Raw genomic sequence first — 21,407 nt, 5'->3', positions numbered from 1 at the left:
GAAATTTAGTTTTTTTTAGTATTAATCATTTAGTATAATTATAATAAGGAACAAATTAAATTTGTTAAATTGCTTGTGTTTAAAGCTAACCATTAGGCGTCCACTAAGATCAAATAAAATACTAGATATAACACAAATGCATATAGAAAATGCAATTGAATAAATAATAAACAAAATACTTTTAATTTGTGATTAATTAGAATTTTGCTTTGCACATTACTTTGATTTTTGCTATTTTTTTTTTTACTTTTCTTTCTCGTTATTTCACAAAACCTAGTATGACATACAATAAGAATACATTCTCAAAAAATATCGAGTGTCATTAATACGTATCTCTGTTGCTTAATTTTTTTGTTGCATTACTATTTTATAGTTACTTATAATACACTTGTTAAGTGGGTGTAATTATTAAATTTCTTTCTCTTTCTCTTTGTTTTGTTTTTTTTTTTTCTTTCATTAAAGCACTTCTGTTTTTAACGCTAACATTTTCATAAAAATATTCAAAAGTTTTTTTTTCTTTTCTTTGCACAATAATTTTTCTTTCATTCCAAAGCCAAAAAATTATAATATAAAAGTGTTTTCGCGAATTACCAATAATAAAAATAAAGCTTGGTACAATTTTTAAGCAGATCGACAGAAAATTCTTCACTATCATGTTTAGATGGCGTATTTGAAATAACGAATCGAACTGTGTTATCTACTGGTGAACTGGTTACTAATGACACTACGTTGGCACTCTATGAACTCTAACATTCTAATGCTTAGCTTGGGACAATTATACTCTACAATTAGATAACTTCGTAGACAAGGTATTTAACGCCGCAGATTTGAGTGTATTTGTCCCACGTTGGGCGCCATTAATAATGTAACGATCCCACAATCATAGATGTTTCCTTCTTCTCTGTTCAACATTTCAAAAATAAATCCAAGCTCACATACCAGAAGTATTTCCACAGAGGAATGCCTCAAGTCTGGTGGAAGAAAATAATTCGACGCGTAAGTTTCACCCCTACTCAAGAATATGCCTGGTTTATTTGTGGACCTATTTTCATAAACTAAAATCTTAATAATCTAAATGAAAACCAAATGGTTTATAAATAGAAAAATTCTACTTCACGATTATATGGCGGAACAATGTTATATATTGCTAGACAACAATTTAATAGCGTATTTGGACAGACATAAAGCGGACTTGCTAAGCATTTCTTATGGAATAACAATTTGGACAATGTTATCGACTGTAACAAAAAGATTTCTATAGTATAATTGGGCATTTACTCCTAGTGAAAACAGAGTATTTCTGTCGATCGACAAAACAGTTTTCTTTCATGGTGACTTGTTATCTATTTTATTAAAAAATGTCCATAGAAATTTTGATCGTAGATTTCTATGATCGTAGTCATAAGGAAAAACATCTGTGATATTTTAATTTAGTTTTGTAATTACTTTTGAAATTATTCTAAACATTTGTTTAATGTCGTAGTGGTCCTGTGCCGTTGCTTTATACAATTTAAAATTAATTTTAAAAAATATGACAAAAGACTAAATATTTCAATAAAAATTTCATCCCAGAAGAAGTTGGAAATCACCAACGAAACGTCGGATGTAAATATGAAATAAATGCCTATGTTCCCAAATCCACTTCCAGGTGATGTGAATCAATTCCACGATTTTCGTGTCCCACAATCCACTTTCACCGGAATTTTCGTGAAATCAATTCACTTGCAAAGTCTTGGTGAAAGTTGAATTATGTCCAAGATGGGTGTATTTCCGGTTAAAAAAAAGTACTCGCGTAAAAAATTTGAAATGTTTTATATTTAATACATGAGTTTTATTAAAACTGTGTCATTTTTAATTAAAAATAATAATATATTATAATAAGTCTATTGATGATTCCACTTATTTTGATTTCCGCCTTAAGGTGAGTACTATGTCGAGTTTTTCACCAAAACACTAAATTAAAAGTGCAAAAATATATATGAAGACGATAACTTTTTTATCAAGTCTCTGGAAATTATGGATGGAAAAGATCCAAGGAATTGATTGCAAATAATTTTATATTTCTATATTATAGCTCATTCACATTAGGCTCGAAATCTACTAAAAGTGGATTTGAAATCCCATTTTTATAAGGCAACTGACAGTTGAAATCTAGTTAAAGTAGATTTTGAATGTGTAATGTGTATGAGGTTTTAGTTAAGTAAAAAAAGTAACCGTGAAAACAAGCTGGTTTTCAGCTTGAAAACGGAACATAGTACTCAGCTTTAGTGAATTTTTGGGTGATTTGTGCAACCCAGCTGGTTACGGAAAAGTTCAAAAAAGAGCGTGGAATTAAGAACACCAAATTTTCACGTTCGTGGATTTGACGTGAATAGTGGAAGTGGAATTGAAGTGGATATCGGAACATGGGTGAAAGTCTTTTTATTTGCATATTGAGAGACCTTGAAAGCCCATTTTAGAACAGATCTAAAAATAACCAAAAATAAAGAATAAGAAGGTCGTACAAAAAAATTTAACAACAAAAAATTTTTTCTGCCGAACTGCATATTAAAAATGAACTCAGAAAATTTCCTTTCCATGATGACTAAGGGGTTTTAGCAAAACATTTCTTATAGAATAACATCTGGAACCAGATTATCGACTGCAACAAAAATATTTCGTTATCATATTTGTCTATCGTTATCATATTTGTCTACAGAATTTTTTCTGTTGATCTGCATACTTCGGCTTGACTTCTAAGTAAGTCGATAAAAAAAGTTCTGAATTTCATAATGACTTATAATATTGTCATCGATTGCAATAAAAAAAATTCTCAGGAATATTTGATCATTTCTTATGAAAACAGAACTTTTCTGCCGAAATGAGAGAAAATTTCCTTCCATGATGAGTTTTTCCAAACATTTCTTATAGAATAATATCTAAAACCATGTTATCGACTGTAACAAAAATATTTCGTTATTATATTTGTCCATTTAATTCTCGTGAAAAACAGAATTTTTTCCGTCGATCTGCATACTAGGCTTGACTCGTAATTTCTATGTGTCATGTTTTTTTTTCGAATAGTGTTAATAGTATTAGATTTTTCTTTAGTATTGCCAATTGTTATAGAATTTCAAAATAAATTTTGCAATTTAAATTCGTTTCAAGTTTGTTTTGAGATTTACAAAATTTCTTGAATCCTGTTTACTTTGCATGTGCATTTGTTTTTCTTTTCATTTTTTTGTAGATCCTTTAAACAAAAAATTCCTGAAACTATCTACGCAGATCAACTACTTTGATCTTTTGACCTGCATCCATTTGAATGTGTTGGGCTTCCTGTAATACAAATGTGAATATGTGAATAAATTTGTATGTTATCGTTTTAATATGAATCAACTTACCATAAAAAGTGGAGGATCATTAGGATGCGGATGAAATCCGGATTGCCGACATTCAGCTATATAATTCAGACCATAGGTTGGGGTAAGTATAAAGAAACCAGTACTGAAAATATGAATAAAAATATTTTCAATGTTGTGTTGTAGAGTGTTTAATCAATTAAATCAGATTAGTCAAATTGGTGAGCTACCATTCATATGATTGATTTTCTCCTTTTGTCATGTATGGAATGTTTGTGTGAAATTGTATTATCTGGGTACCGGAATAAGAAGAAATGCGAGAGTCAATGGCCTGAGTGTGGGTTTCGATAGCACAACGGAAGTGCATTAGGAGGATTCAATTTTTAGATTAGAGTCATTTTTACAACTTTTCGACTAAGCAGTAGCGATTTTACAAAGAAAATGTTGGTATTTTGACCATTTTTGTCGCAATCAGAAAAACATATATATGGAAGCTATATCTAAATGTGAACCGATTTCAACCAAATTTGGCACGCATAGCTACAATGCTAATTTTACTCTCTGTGCAAAATTTCAACTAAATCGGAGTTAAAAATTGGCCTCTGTGGTCATATGAGTGTAAATCGGACGAAAGCTATATATGGGAGATATATCGGGCGAAAGCTTTATAAGGGAGATATATCTAAATCTGAACCGATTTCAACCAAATTTGGCACGTATAGCTAAAATGCTAATTCTACTCCCTGTGCAAAATTTCAACTAAATCGGAGTTGAAAATTGGCCTCTGTGGTCATATGAGTGTAAATCGGGCGAAAGCTATATATGGGAGATATATCTACATCTGAACCGATTTCAACCAAATTTGGCACGCATAGCTACAATGCTAATTCTACTCCCTGTGCAAAATTTCAATTAAATCGCAGTAAAAGATTGGCTACTGTGGTCATATGAGTGTAAATCGGGCGAACGATATATATGGGAGCTATATCTAAATCTGAACCGATTTCAATAAAATTTGGCACACTTGACTACATTACTAATTGTACTCCTAGTGCAAAATTTCAACCAAATTGGGGTAAAACTCTGGCTTCTGGGACCGCATTAGTCCATATCGGGCGAAAGATATATATGGGAGCTATATCAAAATCTGAACCGATTTCAATAAAATTTCAATTCAATTTCAATTTCCATTTATTTCGTAATACAAAGCCAATGAGCACACTTGACTACATTACTAATTGTACTTCTAGTGCAAAATTTCAACCAAATTGGGGTAAAACTCTGGCTTCATGGACCGTATTAGTCCATATCGGGCGAAAGATATATATGGGAGCTATATCTAAATCTGAACCGATTTCAATAAAATTTGGCACACTTGACTACATTACTAATTGTACTCCTAGTGCAAAATTTCAACCAAATTAGGTTAAAACTCTGGCTTCTGGGGCCATTTAAGTCCATATCGGGCGAAATATATATATGGGAGCTATATCTAAATCTGGACCGATTTCTTCCAAAATCAATAGGGTTCTATTCTGAGCCAAAACACATACTTGTGCCAAATTTGAAGTCGATTGGACTAAAACTGCGACCTAGACTTTGAGGAGCCCACCCTGAGCATTTTTGCCAAAGACACCATGTGTCTATCTCGTCTCCTTCTGGGTGTTGCAAACATGTGCACTAACTTATAATACCCTGTACCACAGTGTGGCGCAGCGTATAAAAAAAAAACTGAAAATCTGGGTACCTGGACATTATGTCTTAACAGGAAAGGAAACAAGTAAGAAAAGTGTAAAGTCGGGCGAGGCCGACTATATTATACCCTGCACCACTTTGTAAATCCACATTTTCGATACCATATCAAATCCGTCCAATGTGTTGGATGCTATATGCACCCATACACATATATTCTGTATACCTGACCAGATCTGGACAGAGTTCTACAATACTTATAGATTTTACATTTAGATCGGCTAATGTGCAGAGGTGGAACACAATGTTAGTAAAAAAAATATAGGAAACATTTAAATTTGAACCAATTTTGAGGCAACTTCGTAAAAGTGTATTTATGATTTATCGGTCGATAGATATGTATTAGAAATAAAGGAAAATTTGAGTCATTTTTACAAAGTTTTCGACTTAGCAGTGGCGATTTTATAAGGAAAATGTGAGTACTTTGACCATATCGGAAAAACATATATATGGAAGCTATATCGAAATCTGAACCGATTTCAACCAAATTTGGCATGCATACTTAGTATGTTAATTCTACTCTCTATACAAAATTTCACGTAAATCGGACTACAACTTTGAACTCTGTGGTCATATGACGGAAAATCGGGATAAAGATATATATGGGAGCTATATCTAAATCTGAACCGATTTCAAAAAAAAAAAATTAGCACACACTACTAATTGTACTCCTAATGCAAAATTTTAAACTAATTGGGCTAAAACTCTGGCTTCTGGGGCCATATAAGTCCATATCGGGCGAAAGATATATATCGAAGCTATATCTAAATCTGAACCGATTTCTTCCAAAATCAATAGGGTTCTATTCTGAAGCAAAACACATACTTGTGCCAAATTTGAAGTCGATTGGACTTAAATTGCGACTAGACTTTGATTACAAAAATGTGTTCACGGACAGAAGGACATGGCTAGATCGACTCAGGGACCCATCCGGAGCATTATTGCCAAAGACACCATGCGTCTATCTCGTCTCCTTCTGGGTGTTGCAAACATTTGCACTAACTTATAATACCCTGTTCCACAGTGTGGCGCAGGGTATAAAAAACACATAAATGTATTTGCAAAGGAAGGCAAAAATAACGTCACCACAGACTTTTTTTTGTACATTTACAAAATTAATGGCAAATGTAATGACTTGTAAGAATAGTGAATGATGAAGGCTTCCACGGGCAAAAAGTTTTAAGAAAAACATGGACCGATACGGACCATTTTCGACACACCTCTTTATGATCCCAAAATACCTCTAGATTTCCAATTTCAGGCAAATCGGATAGTAAATACAGTTTCTAGAAGCCCAAGAAGCAAAATCGGGAGATCGGTCTATATGGGGGCTATAACAAAACATGGACCGATGGGCACCATTTTCGGCACACCTTTTTATGGTCCTCAAGTACCTCTAGATTTTCAATTTCAGGAAAATTGGATAAAAACTACGGTTTTTATAAGCCCAAGACCCCAAGTCGGGAAATCGGTTTAACAAAACTTGGACCGATATAGCCCATCTTCGAACTTCACCTGCCTGCAGACAAAAGACGAGTTTGTGCACAATTTCAGCACGATTGCTTCATTATTGAAGACTGTAGCGTGATTACAACAGACATCCAGACAGACAGACGGACATCGTTATATCGTCTTAGAATTTCTCCCTGATCAAGAATATATATACTTTATATAGTCGGAAATCGATATTTCTATGTGTTACAAACGGAATGGCAACCTTATTACACCCCATCACTATTCTATGGTGGTGGGTATAAAAAGTACCAAGTACCACCGTCCTTTTTAAACTCAAATAGTAACAGGTTGGCTGATAAGTCCCCGGTCTGACACATAGATGGCGTCGCTAGTATTAAATGCATATTATTTTTATATAGTACCAACCTTCAAATGATTCGTGTCAAAATTTGACGTCTGTAAGTCAATTAGTTTGTGAGATAGAGCGTCTTTTGTGAAGCAACATTTGTTGTTGTGAAAAAAATGGAAAAAAGGAATTTCGTGTTTTGATAAAATACTGTTTTCTGAAGGGGAAAAATACGGTGGAAGCAAAAACTTGGCTTGATAATGAGATTCCGGACTCTGCCCCAGGGAAATCAACAATAATTGATTGGTATGCAAAATTCAAGCGTGGTGAAATGAGAACGGAGGACGGTGAACGCAATGGACGGCCGAAAGAGGTGTTTACCGACGAAAACATCAAAAAAATCCACAAAATGATTTTGAATGACCGTAAAATGAAGTTGATCGAGATAGCAGAGGCCTTAAAGATATCAAAGGAACGTGTTGGTCATATCATTCATCAATATTTGGATATGCGGAAGCTCTGTACAAAATGGGTGCCGCGCGTGCTCACATTTGACCAAAGGGAACAACGTGTTGATGATTCTGAGCGGTGTTTGTAGCTGTTAACTCGTAATACACCCGAGTTTTTCCGTCGATATGTGACAACGGATGAAACATGACTCCATCACTACACTCCTGAGTCCAATCGACAGTCGGCTGAGAGGACAGCGACCGGTGAACCGTCTCCGAAGCGTTGATAGACTCAAAAGTCTGCTGGCCTCTGTTTTTTGGGATGCGCATGGAATAATTTTTATCGATTATCTTGAGAAGGGAAAAACCATCAACAGTGACTATTATATGGCGTTATTGGAGCGTTTGAAGATCGAAATCGCGGCAAAACGGCCCCATATGAAGAAGAAAAAAGTGCTGCTCCACCAAGACGACGCACCGTGCCACAAGACATTGAGAACGAAGGCAAACATTCATGAATTGGGCTTCGAATTGCTTCCCCACCCACCGTATTCTCCAGATCTGGCCCCAGCGACTTTTTCTTGTTCTCAGACCTCAAAAGGATGCTTGCAGGGGAAAAAATTGGCTGCAATGAAGAGGTGATCGCCGAAACTGAGGCCTATTTTGAGGCAAAACCGAAGGAGTACTACCAAAATGGTATCAAACAATTGGAAGGTCGTTATAATCGCTCTTGAAGGGAACTATGTTGAATAATAAAAACGAATTTTGACAAAAAAAATGTGTTTTTCTGTGTTAGACCGGGGACTTATCAGCCTACCTGTTATCAAACAAAGTACAAAAGTGTAAACTTTATCAACCCTGGACTTCAGCACGCAAAATAAAATTCTGTCCGCTTCTAGCCTAAATGCACCATTTACATCCTAGTGTTTGCCGTTGTGCTTCTGTTTTAATAATGTAGGAATAACAAGTAAGGAAAGTCTAAAGTCGGGCGGGCCGACTATATTATACCCTGCACCACTTTGTAGATCTAAATTTTCGATACCATATCACATCAGTCAAATGTGTTGGGTGCTATATATAAAGGTTTGCCCCAAATACATACATTTAAATATCACTCGATTTGGACAGAATTTGATAGACTTTTACAAAATCTATAGACTCAAAATTTAAGTTGGCTAATGCGCTAGGGTGGAACACAATTTTAGTAAAAAAATATGGGAAACATTTAAATCTGAAGCAATTTTAAGAAAACTTCGCAAAAGTTTATTTATGATTTATCGCTCGATATATATGTATTAGAAGTTTAGGAAAATTAGAGTCATCTTTACAACTTTTCGACTAAGCAGTGGCGATTTAACAAGGAAAATGTTGGTATTTTGACCATTTTTGTCGAAATCAGAAAAACATATATATGGGAGCTATATCTAAATCTTACTATATATTACTATATTACTAATTGTACTCCTTGTGCAAAATTTCAAGCTAATCGGGATAAAACTCTGGCTTCTGGGTCCATATAAGTGCATATCGGGCGAAAGATATATATGGGAGCTATATCTAAATCTGAACCGATGTCAATCAAATTTTGCACACTTGACTACACTACTAATTGTACTCCTAGTGCAAAATTTCAAACAAATTCGGCCAAAAATCTGGCTTCTGGGGCCATATAAGTCCATATCGGGCGAAAGATATATATGGGAGCTATATCTAAATCTGAACCGATTTCAATCAAATTTTGCACACTTGACTATACGACTAAGTGTTATGTTTGTACAAAATTTCAAGCAAATCGGTATAAAACTCTGGCTGCTGGGTCCATATTAGTACATATCGGGCGAAAGATATATATGGGAGCTATATCTAAATCTGAATCGATTTCTTCCAAAATCAATAGGGTTCTATTCTGACCCAAATTAGGAACATGTGCCAAATTTGAAGGCGATTGGACTTAAATTGCGACCTAGACTTTGATCACAAAAATGTGTTCACAGACAGGCGGACGGACGGACGGACGGATGGACGGATGGACATGGTTATATCGACTCAGGGACCCACCCTGAGCATTATTGTCAAAGACACCATGTGTCTATCTCGTCTCCTTCTGGGTGTTACAAACATATGCACTAACTTATAATACCCTGTTCCACAGTGTGGCGCAGGGTATAAAAATAATTTCAAGTAAACCGGATTTATTATAAGGAACCAGACAGGTCTGAACAGGAGTCATGAGGATACTGTAGCTGAAGCGGTGAGAAGCTACAAGGTTAAACCTGTTCTCGGAGTCCGACCGCCGCCCATAGCACCGGAGGAGAGAGACCTCCCACGGCAGACAATCTTGCCAGCTAAGATCAGGCAAGTGCAGCCGCCTCAATTCATACTTATCAGTGATTGATAGCAGCGTAGCTGACGTGTGTCCCATCTGTAATCAAGGGCCACATGACACTCGTCACCTTTTTGCTTGCCCAGCTAAGCCTACCTGTCTCACTACCAGATCACACTCCATCCTTGATCTGGCTACCAGCTGAACTACACAAGCATAGAACAAAATGGATGAAACTACATTAAAAACTGTTACAACAACAACAGCAATAATTAAATTGATTGAAATTTCCTGCCGAATATAGAAGTCTTTAACTCAAAAAGTTTATCCCTAGTATAAAGTTCATCCCTAGTATAAATATAAATGAAAAATACTAAATAATGCGGGCATGTCACTACTGAAAGCTGCTAATGAGGAAAACATTAATAAAATATTCAATTTCATTTCGCAATCGAGTTTGTTGATAGCCTCTGTACCCAATACAATTTTTATATCTTGTAAATAAATAAATAATAGAATTTTTATCCAATGTTTTAAATAAATATAGAGAGAATATACAGTTTCTGCATAATGACGTTTCTACATAATATGAGACTGTTTGTGATCCCGTGAAGATTCATTATTGGTAAGTTGGATTTTATTTCAAATTTAATTTAAATTTTATTTAAAATATCAAATTACTTACGTTTGATATTTTGGCGCACAAACAATGGCAATTGCTTCCGGCATCATAATTTGGTATGAACAATGTGTATGCAAGTCCACCGATGATAAGAATGCAGTTTGACTGGGATGAGTCTGTAAATAAAATGTCGAGTTGATGTATATTGGAAAAATAAAAACACTTTTTTCTAAAATAAACATAAAGCTTAAAAAATAACAAACAGCATCCCCGTCCGGAAAAAAATAAACAAAACAAGCCATATAGCGGAATTTGTAATTATGCCTTACAAATTCCGATATCAATATCAAAATTCAGTAGTAAATTATTCCCAAATAGTATACAGCGAAACCTCCCAAATTGTCCACTTCGAAAACCAGTAACCCCTCAAAAGTGTACAATTTCAGTGTTTGCTACAATAGCTCATTAAAATCAACTTCTCATAACTGGACACAATTTGGACAAAATTTAGGCGATCGTGGGTGTCCACATTTGAGAGGTTTCACCATAATTGTTTTTACAAAATTGATTTGGAGCGCTATCAATAACAAAGTGGTATTAAAGTTGACCAAAGTTAAGGTAAAGGGGCAGCCAGATTAAGTTTCAGGCTCACTTATGGCGATTTCGATTGGGAAAAAAGGTGCAACATTCTCGAAATTGATTGCATCATATCAAGGACACTGTCATACATTTTGGATCCTTTATACCTCACAATATTATAAATTAACAATAACTTTAGAATTACACAAACATTTGGGCGAAATGTCAATTAGGGAAAAAGTAGTGTAACACCAAGGCAACATATTTTTTGCGAATCGAAAACGCCCTTAGACTATTTAGTCCATTGTGATAAAGTTGACCAAACTCGTATTATAAAATAATTTCGTTGGAGAATGATTTTGTTACGAAATATCGATATTATTTAGCTTTTCGAAATTCTAAGATTTAATTATAACGAAACCAAGACGAAATTGATAATTTTTCTATATTAAAAAAAACACATAACAACTTACATGAATCCATCCCAATGTTATAAGATTTTGTTCATCTTGTATCTCAAATATTTCCTCTTCATTCATGGTGGTACATGAGTCCGGAGTACCCTGTTGTTTGGGTATTATAATATGGGTAATATGCAAACGATTTTTCGCCAAACAACCAGCCAATATTCCACAAGTTTCAACATTTTTCGCTGTATTTGTTTTGGCCAATTGCAAGAATATATCCATTGTATTTTGTGGTATTACAACTGTGCGCAATGATCCAGCCAGCAAAGAATCGGAACGATCGTATTGTGGCTTTTGTGAACGATCGAAGGTTGGCTTTGATGGCAAGCTGTAATAAATTAAAAGTCCAATACAGAAAATTGGAATGATAGTTAAAATTACCATCATAATGCTAAATTATATATGGATGTGTATATTGCATACACAACAAATTTGACAAATATTTCAAAATGAATTAAAAATGTATGAGTGATGGAAACGGTACTTCAATTTATACTACAAGGCCTAGAGTTGATAAATATGCATAGAATAGGAGCAGCTGATATATTTCCCCTAAGGGAGAAATTCCACGGTTGGAATAAACTTTTTAAGAACATTTTACCAAACAACTACCATCTAGAAAAATCTTGTTTCGCAGTGTTTTATCAATTTTAACCCCCTAGTTTTATCAAAATTTTATTTCTATAGAATTTTTTTTTTTAAATTTTATTTTAATTGAAAATTTTGTCAAAATTTTATTTCTAAAGAAAAGTTTGTCAAAATTTTATTTCTAAAGAAAAGTTTGTCAAAATTTTATTTCTATAGAAAATTTTATCAAAATTTTATTTCTAACGAAAATTTCATCTCTAAAGAAAATTTTGTCAAAATTTTATTTCTATAGAAAATTTTGTCAAAATTTTATTTCTATAGAAAATGTTGTCAAATTTTTATTTCTATAGAAAAATTTGTCAAAATTGTATTTCTATAGAAAAATTTGTCAAAATTGTATTTCTATAGAAAATTTTGTCAAAATTTTATTTCTAAAGAAAATTTTGTCAAAATTTTATTTCTATAGAAAATTTTGTCAAAATTTTATTTCTATAGAAAATTTTGTCAAAATTTTATTTCTATAGAAAATTTTGTCAAAATTTTATTTCTATAGAAAATTTTGTCAAAATGTTATTTCTATACAAAATTTTGTGAAAATGTTATTTCTATACAAAATTTTGTGAACATTTTATTTCTATAGAATTTTTTTTCAAAATTTTATTTCTAAAGAAAATTTTTTCAAAATTTTATTTCTATAGAAAAATTTGTCAAAATTTTATTTCTATAGAAAATTCTGTCAAAATTTTATTTCTATAGAAAATTTTGTCAAAATTTTATTTATATAGAAAATTTTGTCAAAATTTCATTCCTATAGAAATTTGTTTCAATTTTATTTTAATAGAAAATTTTGTAAAAATTTTATTTCTATAGAAAATTTTGTCAAAATTTTATTTCTAGTAAAAATGTTGTCAAAGTTTTATTTCTATAGAAAATTTTGTCAAAATTTAAAAAATTTTGTAAAATTTTATTTCTATAGAAAATTTTGTCAAAATTTTATTTCTATAGAAAAGTTGGTCAAAATTTTATTTTTATAGAAAATTTTGTCAAAATTTTATTTCTATAGAAAATTTTGTCAAAATTTTATTTCTATAGAAAATTTTGTCAAAGTTTTATTTCTATAGAAAATTTTGTCAAAATTTTATTTCTATATAAAATTTTGTCAAAATTTTATTTCTATAGAAAATTTTGTCAAAATTTTATTTCTATAGAAAATTTTGTCAAAATTTTATTTCTATAGAAAATTTTGTCAAAATTTTATTTCTATAGAAAATTTTGTCAAAATTTTATTTCTATAGAAAATTTTGCCAAAATTTTATTTCTATAGAAAATTTTGTCAAAATTTTATATCTATACAAAATTTTGTCAAAATTTTATTTCTATACAAAATCTTGTCAAAATTTTATTTCAACAGAAAATTTAGTCAAAATTTTATTTCTATAGAAAATTTTGTCAAAATTTTATTTCTATAGACAATTTTATCAAAATTTTATTTCTATAGACAATTTTTTCAACATTTCATTTCTATAGAAAATTTTTCAAAATTTTATTTCTATAGAAAATTTTGTCAAAATTTCATTCTATAGACATTTTTTTCAAAATTTTAACAGTAAATTTTGTCAAATTTTATTTCTATAGAAAAATATAAAAATTTTGTCAAAATTTCATCCTATAGACATTTTTTTCAAAATTTTATTTTAACAGAAAAATTTTGTCAAAATTTTATTTCTATAGAAAATGTTGTCAAAGTTTTATTTCTATAGAAAATTTTCCCAAAATATAATATCTATAGAAAATTTTGTCAAAATTTAGTTGGTGAGAATATTTTGCAAAATCTACCAAAACATCTAGGATTCTACCAATATACTAAACAGTAAAAAATCTACAATTTTTGGTAGTATTCTACCAACTGTAGCAAACGTGGTTCCAACTCGGAAATAAGGTAAACAAATAGAGGGATTCGTTAAGTTTATCGAGTTCCTACAATAAATGATGGGTAGAATGTAGGACCAGCAAGAGAGCACATAAAGGCTACAATGGCTAACTTAAGACGACATGAGACAGGAAAGCCTGGTTCCTCCCTTTAACTTAATACACATTTTTCGAGGTATATTTTAAAGGACTGTACATTTTTTGACACAAACTTTTCTATTTCGTAAGTAAGGAAACAATATTGTTAATATGCTTAGGGATTGTAATCAGAATTGACATTTTGAATTTTACAAATTTGGAAAAATCGTTTATTCAAAGTTTAAACTTTTTGGATATTTGGACCAGCAGTAAGCTTTCGAGTTTGCTATTTTTTTTCATTATTTGGAAGTTTCAACTTTTTTTAACTTGAAAAAAGATGGCAATTTGACTTTTTTCTTTTTTTGACTTTTGGGAAAATTGGAAAAATAATTTGGTCATGGCCCCCTTGTAATCAAATGTCGATATTTCTTTTTAAAAGTCGAATATTCGAATTTGGCCGACATGAAAAGTCGATTTCAGCCGATTTTCGTTTTTTAAGTTGGGTTCGAAAGCGACTATTTGTAATTATCAAAACCCTACGGGAAATGGATCAACCCCAGGACCGGTACAGAGTTAGTCCCTGGTGTGTATGGACCAGTCACAGTTCTGGTCCAAGCGTATGGAATGGACCGGTCACTTTAACATGGGTTTGTCATTGGCTGAGAAAATTTACACTTTAGGACAACACTTGGATCCATCCCATAGGACACGTCCTGGAACAACTTAGTAGGACTACCCCTTAGACAACTGCTCATGAAAAAGTCTGGGACAAACTTTTATGACCCTGCTTCCATCTGTATCGCACCACAAAGGAATATGTTGAACAATAAATAATTCTGATAGTTGTATTGTAGTAAAAGTGTGGATTCAAAGAGATTTTGATATCAAGTGAGTACAAAAATCAATAAATTATATGACAATTAAAAATGTTGATAATCTGGAGCACTAGTACCAGTCCTGTAATGAGTCCATTAGTAGAAATTTGCACTAATTTCCCGTAGGGAATCTATTCAAGTTAATCTTTATGTCGACCAAAAACGACTAACGAGAGCCACCGTAGTGCAATGGTTAGTATACCCGACTTGCATAAATAGGGTCGTGGGTTCAACCGAAGTGTTCAGCCTACACTGGGATAAAATCACATGGATAGCGAGTGTTGATGGCGGCACATAATCATACTTCACTACAATAAATACTATTTACTTACTTATTTCTCTTATCCTCTCTTTCCACACTATCACTCGGCATTAACAGGTTACTCTTCTGACCCCCACCTGTGGGGAAATCATTAGGATATACCACTTGATCGAGTAAACTTAAATCAGGAGCCGACGGTTGATTTTCTGGATCAATTTGTACATGCAAATTGGCAGGTATAATTGAAGATCCTCTTGTGGAATTATTGGAGGCAGCTTCACGTTGCCGCCTAGCCCTTTCACGTTCTAATTCCAATTGCCTTTCCGCCTCTTTATTGGCTAAAAATTGTTCATATTCTCGTTGATAACGTTCACGTAATTTCGATTGTAATTTTTCAGAGGTGGGCATAACCTCTTCTCGGATGCGTTTATTGATAATTTTCATTTCAGCTTTAATGCTGCCATAGTCTGGATGGGCGCGTATCTTTTCCACAAATAATGTCAAATATTTCATATACATAATATAGGCATTCTCATGATTTCCTTCGCTCAAATAGACTGCAAGTTAAAACACAAGATAAATTGGCTTAATAGAAATAGGCTTAAAATATTTTAGTTTCATATGCTTACCTTGAGCCATGCGTAACATTTCAGTACCAGACCGATAGTAGCTACAAAAAAAGGGGTAGTGAGAAAAGAAGATGAGATATATGTTAAAATACATGGTACTGTCAACGCGGGGAGTAGTACATTCAAGGTCTATGTTGGTGTTGTTTTCCTTTACATATTGGCGAATATCAACAGGAGGCTAACCTTCAAAAGGATTTATATATAATCTAACCTGATAATAAGGTCACATTCTTAATGGCCTTGTTTTCAAGTAATTGCCCCCCTTCTCTCTTGATTCATCGTTTCTCAAACCATTTTCGTTCTAAACTAAGATGGACAAATGACTACCCCCACTATGAGAGAAGGTTGGCTATCGTCGTTGGCAAGGATGTTATGCAAAATTCTGACCATACATAAGGTGAAACGGATTCTTTATTAAGGTCTAATGGATTTCTTACCGATTTATTGGTTGTTTAGGATCCACGTCATTCATATTTCCAATGCTGACCTAAAATTTATATTTAATTTTCTTTTACTATACAGGTGTGAAGAAATACAAATCAAAATAACCACTGACCAAGTTCTTCATTCTTTCTGTAGGTTCTATAATACCCATGGCCATGTTATTGATGGCTTTTGAAGACATTTTTGAGATGTAATTTTTCTTTTTATGAAGTCATCCAAAATCCTCCGGTATAAGATATTTCGTTGTCGCTTTTTTCACGTATAATTTTGTTTTGTTATGGTAATTATGTTGACTGATGATTAAGGATAGCAATTTTATAGTAATGTCAAAGAAATGAGAAGAAGAGCGAGAGAGAGAGAGAATTCCAAAAACATGACAGACGCACACGCTTTGCGTCGTTATTTAAATGAGCGTAATTGTTTCGTAATGTCGGCAATAACATTTTCTTCTGTTATTTAGGGATGTTAAAGTCCGTTATACATCTTTAGCGGCAATTTTATTTGTGTGTCAATAACACAGTTTTGCTACGGATTCTTATGATAGAAAAATGTAAACAATGACGGCTAACGAAATTTGCGTTTGCAAACATAGCAATGCATTTATTGCTTTAATATATTAAATTACATGAATTCAGCTTGTCCTTCCTCTTTTTTCGAGAAACCAGAGATTAGTACCATACACGTTCCATGAGAAGTTACAACTTTTTCTCAGTTTCATTTTGGTTAATTTAGCATTTTTTTTTAATTTTAAAAGAACAAAAACAATTCGTGAAACATTTTATTAATAATTAGAATAAACGACACAGAAATTTGAGATAACTTGCAACAAAATAGCAAAATAAAATTTGTCGGCATCAAACCAATAAGTTCGGTCCGCTTTTCCCACAAGTATGATAGTAATCTTTGGTTTCTGATGCTAACACAAGAACACCTCATTTCATATCTTCCTCTTCTATGGTCTTTGATTTATTGAAAATAGCTGAATGTTGTATACCGAGCTTAAGTCGATAATACAGTGTATAATTACATTCTACAGCCCAATAAACACAGGATGAGCGTTTTTCAAATGCAACAACTTTTAAATTTGAGGGTAAATATAATTTTCAACATAAATTCAACTTGACTTGAAATAGCTCATCTTCAATACATCTTCAAATTATTTGCGAACTACTTCCAATTTGCCAAAATGTTGACGAAATCTTTGAAAAGGTGTTGAAGATAATATGAGAAAACTTTGACAAAAAACTACCCTAAAATGCAACGAAAAAACCATATGGTTTTCAATACTTATTTGTGCAACGAAGTTCGTGGTCAATTGCAAGAAATAAAAAAATGGAAAATATTAGACATATAACAAAATAGTTTATAAAAATAGGTAAGTGAAAATAAAAAATGAAATAAAACTTTAAGGAAGTCACTACATTTATATCTCTGTGCAGAAAACTAAAATTATGGATTCTACGTTCTTGAAAACATTAAAAGCTGACCAATGAAAAATGGTGGACAATTAACTGGAACTGCTTCAAATAGTTTATAATAATTGGTACGTCAATATAAAAAATTAAATCAACACTTTAAAGAAGTCACTAAATTTAAATCTCTTTGCAGAAAACTAAAATCTTTGGATGCTACATTCTTGCAAACAATAAGAAGCTGACTAATGAAAAATGAGTGGCTTATCGACAAGAAATAGTTTCCAGAAACATTACAAGTGCAACCAATTAAAATTGTTAAAAACAACAAATTGTTGAAATCAACAACTTCTGGATGAAAATGTGCATCACATCGTCAGTTTAATTCATATGCTATTATCAGTTTAAAATGGATATTTTGTGAATTCCTTCTGCTGGAAATCAATTCTAACACGCGGTCCAGTACGTTCCTAATTTCAAATTGCCCGCATGTTAATAAATTTTAATGCTGTTTTATGACACCAAAAGGAAGGAAATCGAATTATCAATGCAAAAGTGTTTACTAATAATGTTTAAGATATTTACAGTTTTGTTGTTTTTTTTTTTGTTCTTATTTGTTGATATGTTTAATAAGATTATTATTTATCAATTGGTATTGTAGTGTATTATGTAGTGTATTATTATATATTTTATTTTGATGAAAATGAATAAATTATACAAAATTCATAGAATTTTGGCTTTGACTTTCAATTTGAAGTGGGGATATCATTCATACCAATTTAGGTTGAAAAGCATTTGCAACGATGTTAATTTTGAATTTGACTCGCATCGAAAATTGTTTGACAAATTATTGAGTAGCGATGCATTTCAATTTGAGGATAACACTTGAGATATTATTGCTAATGTGTTGAATTTCACTGTTGAGGGTAATGTCTGTTTTTTGTTGAGAACGCGATTTTCTCAACAATTTCTCAACTTGAATATTACCCTAATCCTTTGAAAAAATGTTTGAAAAATTGTTGAAATTTAGCATTTTTCAAACGTTTGTGTTTATTGGGAGGTGACTACTATGTTTGGTTTTTGACCAAAACTTAACTAGAAATCTAAAAATATACTTGAAAATAATCATGGTTTTACAAAATGTTGTCAAAACTTAAATGAAAACGTTTCATTGCATCGATTTTGAAACGTTTTGTCTTTTGAAATTAATGGATTCAAAAAACTAATCGTGAACAAACTGGTTTCGATGGTGTTTTTGTTAAAGCCCGGTATGCAGTTCTAGAGGAAGGTTAGTTTGCGTACCAAATCTTCGTTACTTAATCAAATTTCCTAGCTAAATTTTTGTCAGAATGAAAAATCCTGTTGTATGCCAATAAAACGGTCGTGCCATGTATTCCTTAAGGGAGTAAAATGTAAACTATCGACCAGACTTAAAGGCTAGTATGCATTTTTAACGAAATTTCCGCTACCCATATGTGGTAACGGATACAAAATTTTCTATAGAAATAAAATTTTGTCAAATTTTCTACAAAAATAAAATTTTGACAAAATTTTCTATATAAATAAAATTTTGACAAAATAATCTAGAGAAATAAAATTTTGACAAAGTGTTCTACGAGTATAAAAATAAAATGTTGACAAAATTTTCTATAGAAATAAAATTTTGAGAAAATTTTGTATAGAAAAAAATGTTGATAAAATTTTCTGTAGAAACAAAATTTTGAGAAAATTTTCTATAGAAATAAAGTTTTAAGAAAATTTTCAATAGAAATAAAATTTTGACAAAATTTTCAATAGAAATAAAATTTTTGACAATTTTTTCTATAAAAATAAAATTTTGACACAATTTTCTATAGAAATAAAATCTTGACAAAAATTTCTATAGAAATAAAATCATGACAAAATTTGTTTTATTTGCATTTATATACATTGACCAACAGCCCATTAAAATAAACAAAAATCTAACAAAATTTTCTATAGAAATAAAATCTTGACAAAAATTTCTTTAGAAATTAAATCTTGACAAAATTTTCTACAGAAATAAAATTTTGACAAAATTTTCTACAGAAATAAAATTTTGACAAAATTTTCTATAGAAATAAAATTTTGAAAAAAGTTTCTATAGAAATAAAATTTTTTACAAAATTGTTAATAGAAATAAAATTTTGACAATATTTTCAATAGAAATAAAATTTTAACAAAATTTTCTATAGAAATAAAATCTTGACAAAATTTTTTATAGAAATAAAATTTTGAGAAAATTTTCAATAGAAATAAAATTTTGAGAAAATTTTCAATAGAAATAAAATTTTGACAAAATTTTCTTTAGAAATAAAATTTTCTATAAAAAAAAAATTGACAAAATTATCTATATAATGAAATGAAATCTAAATAGAATTTTACTCTACAGATAGTTTAAATAAAAAAATTCTCTGGAAAAGGTCAGAAAAAGCCGACGAAACGTCGAGAAAAAAGATGAAATAAACTTGTTTTATTTGCATTTATATACATTGACCAAAATTTTCTATAGAAATAAAATCTTGACAAAAATTTCTATAGAAATTAAATCTTGACAACATTTTCTACAGAAATAAAATGTTGACAAAATTTTTTACAGAAATAAAATTTTAAAAAAATTTTCTATAGAAATAAAATTTTGACAAAATTTTTATAGAAATAAAATTTTGACAAAATTTTTATAGAAATAAAATTTTGACAAAATTTTTATAGAAATTAAATTTTCAATAGAAATAAATTTTGAAAAAATTTTCAATAGAAATAAAATTTTTAGAAAATTTTCTTTAGAAATAAAATGTTGACAAAATTTTCTATAGAAATGAAATTTTAACAAAATTTTCTATAGAAATAAAATTTTGACAAAATTTTCTATAGAAATAAAATTTTGAGAACATTTTCAATAGAAATAAAATTTTGAGAAATTTTTCTTTAGAAATAAAATTTAGAGAAAAATTTCTATAGAAAAAAAATGTACTAAATTTTTACAAAATTTACTAGAAATAAAATTTTGACAAAATTTTTTATAGAAATAAAAGTACTGACAAAATTTTCTGTAGAAATAAAATTACTGACAAAATTTTCTGTAGAAATAAAATTTTGCAAAATATGATTTTTTTTTTGCTTGCTTAAATTTTCTCCAAATTTTTGTAGATTATTTTTGGCTCGATTTGCAGGCGTGGATGCATAACGGACAGAGAGAATGATAATACAAGAGAACGAAACTGCGTCAGTAGGTGGCAGTTATGAGGAAAATTTCTCTAATATCATGCAGATTTTGTCGGCTCTTCTCTCAAATATCATACAGTTTGCGTCGGCGTCACCCAGTTCAGTTCTCTGCCGGCTTTACGGGACGTAAGGAAAAAAGGATTTAGAACAAATGTAACATCATAGACCAATTAAAATAGAGACATACCTTGACAATTCACCATGGTTTTGTTTATTTGCAGTGCGCAGTCATTCCACTCAATTGCGCACTCAAGTGACTCAATTTCTTTTTTTGAAAACGATAATTACCGTACAAATCAGTCAATTTACATTACAAAAAAGGTGTTGATGTATAGAACTGTATATGCTTTCACAATATTTGGTGTTTTATCAAGAAAACAAAGGAAAGAAAACAAATTAATGCCAAATTAAAAAATCACTCAATTGCAGACGAAAAAGAGCCATCTACGGTGTGCAGACAAACTACAGCGCTGTGAATTGACTTGAGATGTCTATACCTTAATTGGTCTATGCCCGGTACACACAAAAAAATATTGTTGGATTCAATCACGATAAGTTATTAAGTAGTAATTAAAGTTTGAATTGAATATGTTTGAAAATTCAATGAAAATATTAA

The 21,407-nt window shown here is 31.2% G+C and overlaps 1 protein-coding gene and 1 long non-coding RNA gene across 2 annotated transcripts; one reads left to right on the top strand and one right to left on the bottom strand.

Moving 5' to 3' along the window:
• Window positions 1–427: 427 nt before the first annotated feature.
• On the bottom strand, window positions 428–16,462 carry LOC142222555 (STAM-binding protein-like). Its single transcript, XM_075292751.1, has 8 exons — window positions 16,249–16,462; window positions 16,130–16,179; window positions 15,693–15,733; window positions 15,134–15,620; window positions 11,338–11,659; window positions 10,349–10,461; window positions 3,381–3,483; window positions 428–3,315 (listed from the first exon to the last, which is right to left on the bottom strand). Exons 1-8 carry the CDS (start codon window positions 16,315–16,317, stop codon window positions 3,253–3,255), a joined length of 1,248 nt encoding a protein of 415 aa, XP_075148866.1. The 5' UTR covers window positions 16,318–16,462; the 3' UTR covers window positions 428–3,252.
• A 757-nt stretch (window positions 16,463–17,219) lies between these two features.
• LOC142219441 (uncharacterized) lies at window positions 17,220–18,279 on the top strand. Its single transcript, XR_012717575.1, has 3 exons — window positions 17,220–17,511; window positions 17,576–17,679; window positions 17,745–18,279. It is a non-coding gene; the product is annotated as an uncharacterized LOC142219441 (long non-coding RNA).
• The last annotated feature ends 3,128 nt before the right edge of the window (window positions 18,280–21,407 follow it).

Source organism: Haematobia irritans, chromosome 1 (genome assembly GCF_050003625.1).
Source record: "Haematobia irritans isolate KBUSLIRL chromosome 1, ASM5000362v1, whole genome shotgun sequence".
In the NCBI taxonomy this organism is placed as follows: Eukaryota; Metazoa; Arthropoda; class Insecta; order Diptera; family Muscidae; genus Haematobia; species Haematobia irritans.
Note: the sequence above shows the minus strand (reverse complement) of the source record. Positions and strands in the feature narration are given on the sequence as shown.